Source organism: Lissotriton vulgaris, chromosome 7 (genome assembly GCF_964263255.1).
Source record: "Lissotriton vulgaris chromosome 7, aLisVul1.2, whole genome shotgun sequence".
NCBI lineage: Eukaryota > Metazoa > Chordata > Amphibia > Caudata > Salamandridae > Lissotriton > Lissotriton vulgaris.
The window spans coordinates 1,742,712,187-1,742,730,203 of record NC_141695.1 but is presented as its reverse complement, the minus strand read 5'-3'; the positions used below and the strand labels follow the sequence as shown (position 1 = coordinate 1,742,730,203).

General features: G+C 42.8%; 1 protein-coding gene across 2 annotated transcripts in view; it reads left to right on the top strand.

Annotated features, from left to right (window-relative positions):
• Window positions 1-18,017, top strand: part of LOC147706551 (alpha-2-macroglobulin-like) — a 150,397-nt gene that overhangs the window by 24,166 nt on the left and 108,214 nt on the right. For both annotated transcript variants that reach the window (XM_086933018.1, XM_086933019.1), the window contains exons 3-7: window positions 5,541-5,697; window positions 6,731-6,783; window positions 8,553-8,573; window positions 9,497-9,665; window positions 17,095-17,179. In XM_086933018.1, the coding sequence (XP_086789144.1) occupies window positions 5,541-5,697; window positions 6,731-6,783; window positions 8,553-8,573; window positions 9,497-9,665; window positions 17,095-17,179 (485 nt within the window). The remainder of the gene's footprint in view (window positions 1-5,540; window positions 5,698-6,730; window positions 6,784-8,552; window positions 8,574-9,496; window positions 9,666-17,094; window positions 17,180-18,017) is intronic.

Genomic DNA, 18,017 nt, shown 5'->3' with positions numbered 1-18,017 from the left:
TCTAAAGAAACCTGAGAGTTGTACTAGTTAACCGATCCACTCATCAGACCCCGCCTCTTACCGAGACCATCCTCTCTGGGTTGCTGCCCTCAAGCACTTTGAACTAAACGTCTTTCCAGGGATGTTACAACTGCTCCCACTTGATACACAGTCCTCTGAGTCTTCAGCCTCTTCAGCCTCCTCATGAGGACTCTTCATGTTGGATGAAGGTCCTTCAGTCTGCAGACATTGCCACATGTTACACCCCCCTAAATAACCACACCTATCCTTCCATGTTCAGTGATATTCCAGCCCTCAAAGTGAATCCTCACCACGTGGACCCCAGGTCCCCCTTCCTGGTCAGCTGCTTCTCGTCCTTTTCCATTCTGCCAGCCTCTTTTTCATCAACTCTGCTCCATTAGCCAACAGGGTCCCATAAAGGATTTCATTTAGGAACGCCATCACCTCTTTAAATATGTCACCATGCCTCACTTTGGATGCAACAACCCAAACGCTCTCTATGTGCGCTCCTTTTAGCTTAATCCATGGCGTTTGGCTTGAATTCCCACCTCTAGACATGTCTCAGAAGTGTGAGTATCTTTTACCTCGGTCTATTGAACACCCACCTGCTCCAAAGCCCCCTCTCCTGTTCCATTCAGTGCACACCCACTCCATGCAGTAGATATGTGCTCTCTCAATGAATAAAGCACAGGTGCTGGACTCCCATCTCTTATGTTTAATAACCTTGATAACCTAAGACACTGAGTTGAAGTAGCAATGAACGGCCAGAGGTGTCAGCACGGTGGACAAAATGATGTACCAAGAAAAGGCCAATTAGGAGACATAATGCAGCACAATCTGCCAGTGTATTATTACTTCATTTTGTAATTTCAACACCTATTAATATTGTCTGGACAAAGATGCACCTCTTTAGTGCCTGTTTATTACCTGTATGGAGCAAACAGAAACCTAAAAGTCATGAGATAACATTTATAAAGGCTTGCCACTGCCACATTGTGGTGTTTTCTTTAATTAACCTTTGAACCACCTGAGCTAGAAAGAAATGTCTCTTTGCTACAACAGATCAAACACCCAAACATTCAAAATAACAATAGCTTATATCTGCATAGAAACTGCACTTTGTAGAGCATGACATTTTACGACTTTGGGACTGCTCCTGTACTACAAAATGCAACTCCATAACCCCCGGGCAGAGATCAGCGCCTCATCTATCTTCAGTGCAGAGACCTTGGCTACTGTGAATGTGAGCTCCAGGCTTGTAAACCTAAGCTTTAGTAGTAAATATGGAAGGGACCAGGGGAAATTGTTGGAAAATTGAAAATGCTTACCACAAAGTGGGAGAGGTGTAGGAAGACATAAGAAGGTGTTTAGGGAGGGTGAGGCTACCACAAACACACACCCGCAAAAGAGCAATGTGATTAATATTTACAAACTTCACAGTTCCAAAATATTTATATATATATATATATATATATATATATATATATATATATATATATATATATATATATATATATACACACACACACACAGACACATATGTATGCATATATATATATATATATATATATATATATATAGCTAGATATATATATAAAGAGAGAGTGAAAGTGAGAAAGAGAGATATTAGAACTAGAACAATTTAAATAAAATGCCACAGCACATTAACTCATTTAAATGTGCATTAAATAGTTAATTAAAATATATACACATTTAGTTTAATGAGTTACTGCAGCATTTTATTTTAATAGTTCTAGGCTTGCAATATATATTTATATTGTTTTACATTTATATTTGATATTAAAATATTTTCTATATTTTTTAGGCATAGTAAATGTTAATATTTTTCACTATAATTTCACAAAGGGAGCTCCTTGCCATGGTGGCAGATGTCTCTACATACATGTAAAAAGTTATTAGCAGTAACTTTACATTTGTAAATTATGTTGTATGCGGCTCTGTCAGGGAGACAAGATATGTAAATCTACACTTCGAAATGGAGAATAGTATAAAAGTCAAGATTTAAACCTAGAAAGAGTGTTAAATGTACATTTTAGTAACTTTTCTCATGTGCATTTATTTACCTTTGTAATCAGGCCTTAACTCTATATGTTTACAACAAGGGGTGGTGAGGGACAGAGTCTCTGAATTAAGCAGAAAGCTCTCACCCAGTCAAGAGATCAGGGCTAGATCCAACACCGTTTTTTAGCTCACTGCACCATCCCAGTTTCAGAACCTGGCTGTATGCAAATTAGTCTGTTCCTGTCCCAGTGCATGATGGGAACAGGGCAAACCAAACTACAGAAGCCAATTCTTACACTGGGAAGGAAACAAGCTCCCGGGGACCGGTTTCTGGCATTACAGCCGTCTTCGGCCCGGTTTGCTTGAATCCTGATGGTGCAATGAGCTAGGGTCTCACATCTGAGAATACCCTTCCACGCTTAGGGTGGACAAAAATATTTACAACAAGGGGTGGTGAGGGACAGAGTCTCTGAATTAAGCAGAAAGCTCTCACCCAGTCAAGAGATCAGGGCTAGATCCAACACCGTTTTTTAGCTCACTGCACCATCCCAGTTTCAGAACCTGGCTGTATGCAAATTAGTCTGTTCCTGTCCCAGTGCATGATGGGAACAGGGCAAACCAAACTACAGAAGCCAATTCTTACACTGGGAAGGAAACAAGCTCCCGGGGACCGGTTTCTGGCATTACAGCCGTCTTCGGCCCGGTTTGCTTGAATCCTGATGGTGCAATGAGCAAGGGTCTCACATCTGAGAATACCCTTCCACGCTTAGGGTGGACAAAAATATTTACAACAAGGGGTGGTGAGGGACAGAGTCTCTGAATTAAGCAGAAAGCTCTCACCCAGTCAAGAGATCAGGGCTAGATCCAACACCGTTTTTTAGCTCACTGCACCATCCCAGTTTCAGAACCTGGCTGTATGCAAATTAGTCTGTTCCTGTCCCAGTGCATGATGGGAACAGGGCAAACCAAACTACAGAAGCCAATTCTTACACTGGGAAGGAAACAAGCTCCCGGGGACCGGTTTCTGGCATTACAGCCGTCTTCGGCCCGGTTTGCTTGAATCCTGATGGTGCAATGAGCAAGGGTCTCACATCTGAGAATACCCTTCCACGCTTAGGGTGGACAAAAATATTTACAACAAGGGGTGGTGAGGGACAGAGTCTCTGAATTAAGCAGAAAGCTCTCACCCAGTCAAGAGATCAGGGCTAGATCCAACACCGTTTTTTAGCTCACTGCACCATCCCAGTTTCAGAACCTGGCTGTATGCAAATTAGCCTGTTCCTGTCCCAGTGCATGATGGGAACAGGGCAAACCAAACTACAGAAGCCAATTCTTACACTGGGAAGGAAACAAGCTCCCGGGGACCGGTTTCTGGCATTACAGCCGTCTTCGGCCCAGTTTGCTTGAATCCTGATGGTGCAATGAGCAAGGGTCTCACATCTGAGAATACCCTTCCACGCTTAGGGTGGACAAAAATATTTACAACAAGGGGTGGTGAGGGACAGAGTCTCTGAATTAAGCAGAAAGCTCTCACCCAGTCAAGAGATCAGGGCTAGATCCAACACCGTTTTTTAGCTCACTGCACCATCCCAGTTTCAGAACCTGGCTGTATGCAAATTAGTCTGTTCCTGTCCCAGTGCATGATGGGAACAGGGCAAACCAAACTACAGAAGCCAATTCTTACACTGGGAAGGAAACAAGCTCCCGGGGACCGGTTTCTGGCATTACAGCCGTCTTCGGCCCGGTTTGCTTGAATCCTGATGGTGAAATGAGCAAGGGTCTCACATCTGAGAATACCCTTCCACGCTTAGGGTGGACAAAAATATTTACAACAAGGGGTGGTGAGGGACAGAGTCTCTGAATTAAGCAGAAAGCTCTCACCCAGTCAAGAGATCAGGGCTAGATCCAACACCGTTTTTTAGCTCACTGCACCATCCCAGTTTCAGAACCTGGCTGTATGCAAATTAGTCTGTTCCTGTCCCAGTGCATGATGGGAACAGGGCAAACCAAACTACAGAAGCCAATTCTTACACTGGGAAGGAAACAAGCTCCCGGGGACCGGTTTCTGGCATTAAAGCCGTCTTCGGCCCGGTTTGCTTGAATCCTGATGGTGCAATGAGCAAGGGTCTCACATCTGAGAATACCCTTCCACGCTTAGGGTGGACAAAAATATTTACAACGAGGGGTGGTGAGGGACAGAGTCTCTGAATTAAGCAGAAAGCTCTCACCCAGTCAAGAGATCAGGGCTAGATCCAACACCGTTTTTTAGCTCACTGCACCATCCCAGTTTCAGAACCTGGCTGTATGCAAATTAGTTTGTTTGCATATAGCCAGGTTCTGAGCTGGGATGGGGCAGTGAGATAAATAACGGTGATGGATCAAGCCCTGATCTTTGGACTGGGTAAGAGTGGTCTGCTCAATTCAGACACTCTGTTCATCACCACCCCCTTTTGTAAATCGATTTTGGCCACTATAGGTGTGGCAGGGTATACTCAGACATGAGTCCCTTTCTCACTGCTCCATCAGGATTCAAGCAAGCCGGGCCGAAGACGGCTGAAATGCCAGAAACCGGTCCCCGGTAGCTTGTCTCCTTTCTGGTAAAGAATTGGCTTGGTAGTTTAGTCTGCCCTGTTCCCATGATGCACTGGGCCAGGGACAGACTGATTTGCATATAGCCAGGTTCTGAGCTGGGATGGGGCAGTGAGATAAATAACGGTGATGGATCAAGCCCTGATCTTTGGACTGGGTAAGAGTGGTCTGCTCAATTCAGACACTCTGTTCATCACCACCCCCTTTTGTAAATTAACTCTATATGGACATTCAATCTGATAAACCATAAGCGTCAATTGCAGACCCCAGTCCACTCAAAGCTATCACTATCAGAATGTTCCTCGAAGGACACAACTGCCTCATTGCTCCACGGGTCCCTCGTCTGCCCTAAGATGGTGAATTGTGAAGCAGAAGTGTTGACACCCACTTTCAGACATCTGGCTGGCCAGTCCTTCATGCAGCACTGAACATCCCTAAAGTAAACACGCTGAGCTAGCAGCACCAGAGAAGTTCTGTATAGTCCACCATTGTGGGTCTCACAACAGCAGCATTGGACATTAGTTTTGTGGGCTCCACCTACTCCATTGGCACCCTAAGTCCTATTGCTAATGTGCGGCAGTCTGTCACACTAATTGTCCAAACCTCTGTACATCTCAGTAATGGACTCTTTATGTGACCCCACCTGAAATATGCAATGCTAGAATGTGCTGGAGTTCTCAAACACTGTTCACATCACTAAGTAGCCTATAGCCAAACTTTATCTGCAAACGCATGCATATGATGTGACAGTCTTCAGGGTCACCTCCCACAGTGAGTCTGAGACAATCTGTCTCTGAGGAACACCCACGCATGGAAAGGATTCAGGGCCTTGTCTTTTGCTGCTGTAGACCAGGTACAGAAATATTGGCCTGATTTACCTTTGAGTTTAAGATAAACAGTTAAACAAGTGATATTTCTTATTGTCACAGGTCCCTGAGACGGAAACTCGCCAGGTAGCCTACGTCACTCTCCACGGGAAGGGAGACACCATGGAGTTCCACGGGAGGAGATACGTCCTACTCCAGCCCTCAGAGAACCTGGTCTTCGTACAGACAGATAAGCCCATCTACAAGCCAGGGCAGACAGGTGAGTAAAGAGACAAACACACCTGTGGCAGAGAGTCCCAGACTTGACCCCTGGAAGTCCACAAATAGCATCACAGAGGAGCAGTATCAGTCAGTATCAGTCAGTGAAAGCCAAGTGACATGTAGAGGGACAAGGTATGTTGTAACATTCTGCCCACTCCTCAGGTGAATGGAGAGAATCTGACATGTGAGTGTGGATTTGGGAGAGAGGGGGTTCTCCATGGGTTCTTGTGCAGAGGAGAGCTATTGTGCACACCTGATGCTATACCTGGGCAGTTAGCAGCTTTTCTACCCTCCATGATACACAAAGGATGCAAATGGAGTTGTTGGTCTGCTTAGATCAGGTAGGTGAATTGGGCTTCCAATAATCTCATGAGGATGTCAGAGATGATAAAGCACCAGCCCGCACAGAGAAAATTCTCCAACCCCACCAAAGATGGTAGACAGGACTCACTGCCCCTTTTGTAATGCTGTATGTAGATAAGATCCCCAGTGGCCCCATCACAGAGGGATGTTTGGTAATTTGCATGGGAATGTGTTGAATCCTTGACTCCATACACAATGCAGATAACTCCACAATTGCAAATTGTGCAACTTGCATTGTTTGTCATGGAGAGAGAATTAACTTAAATGCCAGGGGAGGGCATAGCTGACCTCCTGCAAAAGCACACCTGGGTATCTCAGGTGAAGGACACTGATCTCTCTGGGTATCCCTACCCCAACCTTTCTGGTGCTGGGTAGGCCCTCTAGAGTGGTAGGCATTTCTCTCAGGAAGCAACCATGAATGCTGGAAAAGTGGGGGTGAACTTGCTAACAGTGTGCCACGTGCTTACTTCACCTTAAATCTGTGTACACCTGTGACTTTTGTAAAGCAATGAGGCACCCACCCGGAATAACACAAGGAACAAAAGTAATGTGTATCCTCGAATTAACAAATGGTGTTCTCCCTATTTGCTAAGGACTAGAGGTTTATTCTAGATATGGATAACTTTGATGTAGCAACGTGCGCTAATGCTTTCCTTTCTCTATTTCAGTCCAGTTCCGTATTGTTTCGCTGCATGAGGACTTCCGTCCAGAGAAAGAGACGGTAGGTCTACCAACTAATGAAAGATAATAAACCATTACTGTTCCACTAGTGCTGACATCCTTTTCATTTGAAAACACAGAGCCTGGATCCACGAGTGTCCAAGTTCAATGATCTCTCCAACTATTAAAAAAATGGCATGACTTAGCTATGCCCTTGAACCTCCACAGCAATGAACTAAAGAAGCTGCCACACAGGCTATGATAGTGATGGAGAAAGTCTTGACCTTACAGTAGACAGACACTGCCAGGCACTTCTTGTGAATAACGTGACCCTGTAGCCCAGGAAGCCTTAAGAAATGTCATTTCTTAAATGATAAATTCTAACCGATCCTCCAGATCTTTTTTCAAAGGGTGACCACTTATAACCTCAATTTTATCCAAAACTTCTTCCCCCTGTGTTCAGGTAATTCAAAATATAATGTATGCTCCAAATGAAATATATCTGGCGTTAGCCCATCTCAGTTAATGTATTTGCTGCGGTATTCTAACGTCGCGTGCTGTTTCTGAAAAGCCGCCGACGGCTTAGAATACTATCATTGTGAGCGTCTGCTAAATCTAGACTGCCAGCCATCAGGAAGAATAACTTTGTAACCAACAAACAGCTTTTAGGTGGCTATGTAACAAAGAAACGATTCAGAAAAGGGGGTGGTGATGAACAGAGTTCTGAGCTGGGATGGTGCAGTGAGCTAAAAAACGGTGTTGGATCTAGCCCTGATCTCTTGACTGGGTGAGAGTATTCTGCTTAATTCAGAAACTCTGTCCATCACCACCCCTTGTTGTTAAATAAACGTAACAAAGAAAAGCACGCTCTAAGAGAAGAAGTTAAAAGAACAGTCAATAATATCTAATATTCACCTTTTCGCCGTGAAGAAGTCCTTATGGACGAAACGCGTTGGCTACGGTCGTGTGATTCCTAAGAAGAATTTGAATAAAGAACATTTACATAAAGATCTGCTGAATGGATTATAATTTTTGTGATATCTCATTAATAATTATTGTTTGAATGGAGTGCTGGACTATTGTATTCTATTGTAAATTGTGGGATTTTCCCTTGGAGGCTTAAGGGTATTAAGCTTCATGTCCCTAACACCCTAACTCTGGTAGTACTTAAACCATATTATTGATAGGTGCAGTCGCTATTGCCCCATACCCAGTGCTCTTCTTTGTTTATGTGTTAAACTGCTCTGATGATTTTGACTGTGACTATGGGAACTCTAGGAGAACTGTAGGGAAAGTGAAGCATTGTGTGATAGGGTATCTGTCAGAGACAGGACTCTTCTCACGTCTCTCAGATGCTCGGTTCCGTTCTGGATTGGACCTCAGGGGCGAAGGAGAGAAGAGGGGACACCATCATTAGAGGGTCTGTGGCAAGAGATAGGAGAAAAGTGCCAAATGATTGTGTGAGGTCAGTTAGAATTCCTAGAGTAAGAGGACCACAGATGGAGGAATGAGTGACACTTCTGGAAAGTGCAAGGACCATAACCTGAGTAATTAGATGGGACCATGCTGCAACACTTTTAATGAATGATGTATATATTAGTGAAATTCCATTCTAGTATAAGTGGTCTAGTTTGTGGAGAATATCCACGAATGCTTGAGTCGGAAGAGGTGGAAATCAGTGTAGCAGCATGGAAGGGTACAATGCCTAACTCCACCGAAGTGTATACGGCATGTGTTGTGTAGATGAGTGAAAAACTATTCATATTTACTATCTCCTTCCAAGTGTGGATAATAACACATTTTCCTTTCTCTTTCTTTTTTGATTTCCAGTTCCCTGTGGTATATATTGAGGTAATATTTTAATATTTCATTTATTTCATCCCACTGTGTCACTCTTTTCAGTGATTTCTCTGAAGACAAGGATGCCTTTGCCCTCAGTGGTTGCATTCCACCAATAAATACTCAGGAACCTGATATACAAAGCATGAGCTGCTGCCCATTCCATAGGAGCACACGACCCAGGCCAGCATCACTGTAACAATCTGAGAAACTCGGGACCTTATCTACAAGAAAGTGACTCAAGGCGGCACCGTAAGCCATTTGGCTGCGCTGTACTGAGTCACTTTCACAGCACAGGGACGCAACATATTTACAATAATATGTTGCCACCTTTTGCTTTACCCTGTGCTGGCGCACAATTGGCTGCCACTCGCCAACGCGGGCACCCTTGCACCATGGTTTCAAGGGAGATTGTTCCTTCCTGCACAAAAACAATCACACAAGGTAATTTCCTACAATCACAGGAGGTAATTTCCTCTTTCTATGTGTGCTGCAGAAAATAAAACATATCACCTGGTGGTGCCTCCCTGCGCCTCCCCTGAGGAGGCATAGCATTCTGACGCATTATCAAGTTTACGAAAGGTTGTAAATCTGGGAATGCTGCGGAAGCCATGAATGTTACATGGGAACACCCACAGCAACACACATGGCATGCCCTGTTCATGCAAAGTGCTGCGTGAAAAGGGGCCCTATTTATGAGGACACCAAAAAGCCACGCAGGGTGGCTTTACATGTCATTTAAAATAGATGGCAGCAACATGTGCCCCTGGTGCGTCACAAAAAATTACATACCTGCAGCGCAATGGGCTTGTAAATAAACCCAATCATTTGAACTACTGCAAGTCCCAGCGGGAGAGGAGTGTCAGGTCCAGACTCATCATGTGTTCCACGTTTACGGCGTGTTGCACACTAATCTAATATTCTCCTCCTTTTAGGATCCGCTGAATAACCGTGTGGGCCAGTGGCGGGACATAGTAACAGAGGGAGGACTCGTTCAACTCTCGTTCCCCTTGGCTTCAGAACCTCTACAGGGAACATACAAAGTGGGCGTGCAGAGGAAACGAGGATCTACTGTGGAGCATATGTTCACTGTGGAAGAATATGGTAAGATACCTTTGTTATAAGGGTGTGAGCAAGAACTGTAAGCAAAAATTGAGGTTTATCGATGACGACAGGAGTATGATAAGAGGCGGTGAGCAAGAACCACAGGAAACCACTGTGGAATGTAGAGGTGGGAGCAGTATAACAGGAGAACTCTCAGGTACAGAGAGATGAGTAAGAAGCATAAGAGAACACTGAAGTATATTTAGGCGGGAAGATTTTGATTAGGTCTTCCAGTTTGCAGTTTTTACTGATTTTTACAGGTAAATGCCGACAGAAAACAACCTATTTCCTGTCTGTATTTATTTGTATTATCCTTCATGAATTCTAGACCAACTCTTAAGCAGATAGACACCATGGGGAATTGAAAACGGGATCAAATTCCCTTAAATACAGGTACATGTTAACATATATTGGTATGTAATTCTAACATTTACCTGTCAGGGTAGTGTTTTGTTATATTTGGCTGCTTAATTTGCTAAAATGTGGCAGGCATCAAAGTATGAGTGCATGTTTATCAGGTAAATAAATGTGTAAATATTCCATTTGCTGACTCCATTTATTCTCAAAACATAAAATAAGAAAAGGATGACTACCAATAAAATGGACAAAAAATAAATATGGATAAATACAGATGGAAGTGTTAAAAATATAAATACCATAAAACCAGGAGCCCTAATTATGATATGAAAGTTCTGAGTTAAAAAGAGATGAGCAGGAATCAGAACAGAACACTAAAGGATGTAAACGTGCTAGCAATATTATAATGGAACTGTTGGAGAGAGATGACTAAGACTACATGATAAAATAGATAAATACAGAGGTGGGAGCATCATGAAAAGAGAACTCTTAAATACAGATACATGAGCAAGAACCATAAAAGAACCTAGGAATATAGAGGGAGAGCACTCTTAGTTACAAAAGTTGGTGTAAGATCTGCAAGAGAACTCTAAGGAGCACAGAAGTGGGAGCAGTATACTACAAGAACTCTGAAGTACAGAGATATATCAAGAACCATATAGGAGCACTGCAGAATATAGAGGTGGAAGCAGTATGATAAGAGAACACAGAGTTACAGAGAGGTGGGCAAGATGTATAAGAGAACACTAACGTATATATAGGAGGGAAGAGTATGATAAAAAAGCTCTGTGTTATAAAGAGGTGAGCAAGAACCCCAACTGAACCCTAAAGTAAATATAGGTTGTGGCAATATGATAAGAGAACTGAGTTACAGTGAGATGACTGAGAACTACAAGATAACACTGAGAAATATAGAGGTGGGAGCATCATGATAAGAGAACTGTGTGTTACAGAGAAATTAACAAGAACCATAAAATAAAACTAGGAATATAGAGGTGGGAGGAGCATAGAACAGGTCGGTAAGCAGGACATGAATATGCTAATGAGTATAGAAGAAGGAAGATTATGATTAAAGAATTCTGAGAGATCAAGAAGTAAGAACAAAATGTGAGAAAACGCTTAGGTAGGTAAAAGTGAGATGCCTATAATAAAAGAAATCTTGGATGTTGAGTAGCATAACACTGAGGAACACAGAGGCAGGAGGAATATGGTTGGGGAACTATGAGAAATGGAGATAAAGGTGAGAACCATAAGAGAACATTAAGATATATAAAGGCAATTGGAGAACAGTAAAAGAACTCTGGCCACATAGACATTGGCAAGAACAAAAAGATAACACTGAAGAGTATAGAAGATGAAAGCACATAGTAACATAACTCTGAGTGATAGCGAGAACCATGAGAATGAGAAGGGTATGTTGGGGAAAATAGGTATGGGGCTATAGAGTAAGAATCCTCTGGGTTCTAATGAGAGAGATGGGTGAGCACCATAAGGAAACTCAGCGAGCGGCATAAAGAAGCCAGAGGAATGCAGAGATTGTACCAGGAGTGATATAGATATAAGGGATGAAGAGACCAATGATAAATATGGATGTAAGAGGGAGTATAAGCAAGGCCTGAGTATCAAAGAGATATGCAAGAGCTGTTTCAGAACACTGATGGAGGAGGGTGGCATACAGCGACGGAAATGTGAGCTGCTGAGGATAAGGGCCGTAAGAGAAGAATGCGAAACATTGACAGTAGAAAAGTCTGGGAAGAGAACTATGAGTTAAACAGAAATGAGTGAAAATGGCAGAAAAATACTGAGGTGAATAGAGGTGGGATGAGTATGGAACAGATGAGGATTACAGATGTTGGAGGTATATGATAAGAGCATTCTGGCTTGCAGAGGTATGGGTGGGCGCTTTTTAAGAGGGCACTGGGGGTGGTATGGCAGGAATGCTCTGGTGTACTGAGAAATGTTTGAAAACAAAAGAGAATACTGAGGTATATGCAGATGCAAGATATACAGGGAGAGATGTCTTGTTTTCAGAGATATTGGCAAGAACTGTAATAGAACACTAAGCTATACAGATGTGAGATTAGTATGGTAAGAGGAACCTGATTATTGAGAAATAGGTGAGAACCATTCTAGAACACTGAGCTATGTGAGAAATGGATCAGTATAATAAAACAGCTCTGGGCAACACAGAGATAACCAAGAATCATAAGAGAAAACTGAGCTGTATACAGATGGGAGCAGTATGGTAAGCGAATGTTCGGTAGTTGAGAGATGGAGAGAATTTAAGAGAATTTTTAAGAATATAGAGGCAGGTAGGAGGAGCATGTTTTAAGAGCATTAGAGTAGAAATAGAATGCAAGAATATAGTAAGACGGCTGAGGTAAAGATAACATTATTGGGTTATAGAGCTCACTAAGGAATAAAGCTATACAACAAAACTTGGTGGTAGTGTTCCTCACTCAGAGAAAACGTCCGCACCTTCTGTAAAGATTATTCTCACTGAACATATTATGCATGAAGTATCAGAAAGAGGTGCACTGCGAACTTGATAAAACACCCACCACCAGGGGTGTTTGAACAATGCAACTTAATGCAAGTACCACGAATCAAAAGACAACCAAGTTGCACAAGCACCCTCCACAAAGTTAATTTTCAAAGACGCATTTCCGTAGGATAATGGTATTGTTCCAAGGTTGTTACACCAACTTCAACCGTAGATTCAATCGGAGCTTCAAAATATGGATCCAAAAACAAATGTTTTACTTCAAGTTCTTTATTAATCAAACATAGTAAAAAGTTTTCCAGCTTTACACTGCCGACACGTGTTTCGCCCTCTCCAGGGCTGTTTCAAGGCTATCTTAGTTAGTCTATACAGGTCTGGCGTCGGAGAGGTCTATGTTTCAAAAGATACAAGTATGAAGCGTCAATATTAAAGATCCTATTAGGTGTGGTGATCACAGCGAGCTATTTCAGATATAAGTTCCACCTTTGTGCCTTCAGAATATTAGACCCCACGAAGAGTGTTATAAGACATGGGGACAGTTGTAGAGATATGCCTTTGTAGGGTAGTACGGCTCGCTGCGTGGAGATGATTCTTGTCTTACTGGGGTAAAGGTTCCTAGAAGACCTTGATAAGTCTTTACGTTCGTTCTCACCAGCGTCACGTCTCCACTGCCGGGCACTGATAGCTATCATACTTATATATATTGACGCTTCATACTTGTATCTTTTGAAACATAGACCTCTCCGACGCCAGACCTGTATAGACTAACTAAGATAGCCTTGAAACAGCCCTGGAGAGGGCGAAACACGTGTCGGCAGTGTAAAGCTGGAAAACTTTTTACTATGTTTGATTAATAAAGAACTTGAAGTAAAACATTTGTTTTTGGATCCATATTTTGAAGCTCCGATTGAATCTACGGTTGAAGTTGGTGTAACAACCTTGGAACAATACCATTATCCTACGGAAATGCGTCTTTGAAAATTAACTTTGTGGAGGGTGCTTGTGCAACTTGGTTGTCTTTTGATTCAAGGAATAAAGCTATGCCTCAAGTATGGAAGAGGAACACAGTGGTAGAAAGAACTGAGCAGAAGACATTAACAACTCCAAATAGTGTGGGTGAACAATGTCAAAACCTCCGATGGCTTTGAGTCTATTGGGCCACCAGAGGTGTATGCCGAGATTGAGGAGTCTTTGCCATCGACATACTGAAGGTCCATATGTCTCTAAATGAGGTGAGCAGACCTTAAGTTAGCCTGACTGCTCTGTGCCAAGCTGCCAGAGGGTGAGCACAGGATAATGTAGGTTGTGCATCTGATTTACCCTGACTATAGCTATGGTCCCTACGTGAATAGGGTGCAAACCTCTGCCAACTAGAGACCCAATTTCTAAATCTGTGGTAACCTGGAATACAAGGAGTGTAGCACGAGAACACTAAGGTATATGGGACTGTGACGAGTGTGGTAGAGAACACTAAAATAACACAGGGATGGGAGGAGTGAAGGAGAATATTGAGGTACATAGGAAGAGGTAGATTGCAGAAGGAGAACTCTAAGGTTAATATGATTCAGGGGAATGCGGTGTAGGCAACACCAAGGCATATCAGAATCAGAGGAGCACAGAAAAACCATATTAAGCTTTATTACAAAAGGAGGAATGCAGAAAGCACCTACAAAGGCATATTTGATTGGGAGGAGAGCAAAAAGAGAGTATTGGAATATCTTAGAATGAGTGATGTCCTGTAAGAGAGTGCTAAGGCATCTTGGAATGGGAAGTATGCAGAAAGAGAACAGTAAGTATAAGGAATGGGAAGAGTGCAGCAAGTCACCATCATGGCACAGGAATGGGAGAAGTGCAAAAGTAGAACACTAAAGTTTTATGACTTACATAGGGTAGACTTTACTCCAAACAGAATAGGTAAGACCTTTCCTAATGCCTCTGCACAATGTCCCAGGTATATGACCCTGGATGCAGAGTTTTCCATATGCCATGGTCCTGCACTTGTTTCGCCCACTATTGGGGTGGGTGGCAGATTTCCTCTCCATTGCCATTGGAATGCCTGGCTTGCATTCCACTGAGACCTGTCTGCTCGGCTCATTCAAAAGTATAAGGGGCGTTGACCTGGCTGGTAGATCTGGCTCTTTTATTGGACCAACACATTATAAGTATGGTATGGATGAACGCAGCATCTCCTCCTCGGGCCAAAAGACAGAGAGCATTGATGCATTGGGTGGCAGCTGAAATAACCTATAGCGCATCTATAGGGGGTGAGGGACTCATTGAGCGATTGTAGACCCACATCAAAATGACAAGCCCACCTGAGTGCTCGCGATGCGGCAAAAACTAGAAACACCAAAAACGTCCTCAATTTATGCATTGTCAAGTGCGGGTGCCCAGAAGAAGTGATGGAGGACTCTCTCTTGCGCACCGTAGTCATGAATTGGACAGGGTGGTTGCATGCCGGGGAGGTGGAAGAACAGAGGCAGTTCTCAGAACTCATATGCTTAATATCCTTCAGCATTCCTCTCTGTTCCTTCTCCCTCCTCCTAAGGCAAAAGTGGGCACCTCCCACCAGTGACTGACTGCTCTTGGTTTATACACCAGAGGACAGATGTAGCAATTCATAACCATTAACTTATTATCATGTCGGGTATATGCTGTCTTTTAATGTTTCATGCATGTTTCAACAATAACAGCACCCATGATGTCTGAAGAAACTATATGATAGCACCTGAATGTAAACCTATGAAAAGGCATTGCACTACTTGGAACATTGTTACTCTGTAGCTCAACATATGTTGGTTTTCACTGGGAAGTGTTGTTACCTTCACTGACTTTCTGTGCATTCTGATGCTAATAATTAATTATGATTAAAAAGGTATGCAGGGTTTTGATGAATGTGGTAATAGATAATTAAGCTGCAGAGGCATATGAGACGTGCTGTAACAATTATATTAAGGCACATAGGAATGGGAGGAGGGTGGTAAGATAACACTAGGTTACAAAGAAATGCAAGGGTTGCAGAAAAGGAACACAAAGGTATGTTTGAGTATGTGGAGTCCAGAGAGCAAATGCAAATGTACAAGTGTATGGAAATGGGAGCAGTATAGAAGAGAAGACTAAGATACATAGGTATTGAAGGGGGGTGCATGGAGAACACAAAGGTACATAAAAATGTAAGGATCACAGAAAGAGAACTCTAAGGTCCCAAGGAATAGGAGGAGTTCAGAAAGAGAACAGTAAGGCCCCAAGGAATAGGAGGAGTTCAGAAAGAGAACACTAAGGTACTAAGTAATAGGAGGAGTGAGGAAAGAGAACACTAGGGTCTAACTGGATGGTAGAAGAACAGACAGACAACAGTAAGTTACATAGGTTTGGGAAGAGTGCAGAAGAAGAATACTAAGGTACATAGGAATCTAAGGATGGCAGAATGGTACATAGGAATAGGAGAAGTGTGCAAAAAGAACACTAAGGTACAAGGGAAAAGGGAGTGCAGATTACAGTTTGTTTGAATATCAGGAGTGGAGAAAGAGAACACTACCATACATAGGAATCGGAGAAGTGTAGAAAGAGAACACTAAGGTACATGGAAACAACCAGAGGAGTGTAGAAAGGGAAAACTAAGGTATATGGAAACTTAAGGAACGCAGAAGAGAACACTAAGATGTATAGAAATAGGTGTCACATGGAAAGAGTACACAAAGGTACAAAGCAATAGGAGAAGTGCAGAAAGAGAACACTACAGTACATAGGAAAGGAAGGAGTGCAGAAAGAGAACACTACAGTACATAGGAAAGGAAGGAGTGCAGAAAGAGAACACTACAGTACATAGGGATGGAAGGAGTGCAGAAAGAGAACACTACAGTACATAGGGATGGAAGGAGTGCAGAAAGAGAACACTACAGTACATAGGGATGGAAGGAGTGCAGAAAGAGAACACTACAGTACATAGGGATGGAAGGAGTGCAGAAAGAGAACACTACAGTACATAGGGATGGAAGGAGTGCAGAAAGAGAACACTACAGTACATAGGGATGGAAGGAGTGCAGAACGAGAACACTACAGTACATAGGGATGGAAGGAGTGCAGAAAGAGAACACTACAGTACATAAAAAAATGCTGCAGAATGCAAAAGTACTGCATGGGCCTCATAAATGAGGCACTAAGGTGTATAGTAATGAGAGGACTGCAGAAAGAGAACATTAAGGTAAAATGGAATGTGAGTAGTGCTGAAAGAGAACACTAAGGTGCATAGAAATGAGAGACGTGCAGAAAGAGAACACTATGGTACAATGGACTAGGAGGAGAGCAGAAGAGTAGGGTATATAGGAGTGGAACAATAATCATAAGAATGGAAGAGAATGTAGGAATGAGGGAAGTGAAGAAGAGCACACTACTTTATACTGTAGTAGGAGAAATGCTGCAAGAACACTGGAGTACACAGAGGAGGAAACTCAGTTTGAGTGCACTGAGGAGAACAGGGGCATTGCTCGGTTGATTCATTGATGTATATGACTTCCTTTCAGAAGCCTCACCATCTGGACTGACACCTACATCTCTTTAACATTTCAGTTTTACCCAAGTTCGAAGTCAATGTCCAGATGCCCAAGTCCATCACCATTATGGATGAGCAATTGGAAGTGACTGCCTGCGCGAAGTGAGTGCTTTACAGTTTTTACAGTGCATTACAGTTTTGTAACATATGTGAAGGGCCTTGAAGTGTAGCTCGAGCATCCTCAACCACAGAATGAATATAGCGTAGACTGATGTCAGGGATCTCCATACCTGTCTGATGACTGAACTGCACTGGGGATGAGGGTACTCGCTTCGGATGAAGCACCTATGGGATCTTTGGGAGAGCTTTGCTTTTTACGGCAATGCCATCCAACGACTGTCTCTGAAAAGATCACCAACAGAGGTTAGAACACAATTTTATATACACACTGTATGACATTGGGTTACTAGGTGAGGGGGTGAAACCCTACTCAAGCAGCAAGAACAATTCTTGTCAGGGTGAAATACAAGCAAACCTCACATTAACCTGTGCTTACCCTATGGTAGCTTGGCACAAAAGCAGCCAGGCTTAACTTGGAGGCCTGTATACAGTATTTCTGCAGCCATTCAAACAGTCATAAAGTGACAACACAACACAAGAAGAATCCCAAACTAATTTAGAGAAATAGAGTACATTTCAATCAATTATTTGACACAAAAATGACAACAATCCAATCAGAAGAACCACAGATATGAAATTCCAAATATTTAAGGTAGGTATAGTGCCTAGAAGCACAAAGCCCCACTCACGGTTATCTGATTGTGCAAGACAGGGTGAACGTCAGTTTGAACTGATTGTGATGGAGTGTGGGCTAGAAACAGAGACAAGGTACCTTCTGCTTAAAAAGTCATCTTCTCAAGTCCAGTGTGAAGTTGTCCGTTTGCGGGGGAGGAGCCTGCACAGAGCAGAGAGAGTGTTGCTATAGCTCAAAGAGCAGGCA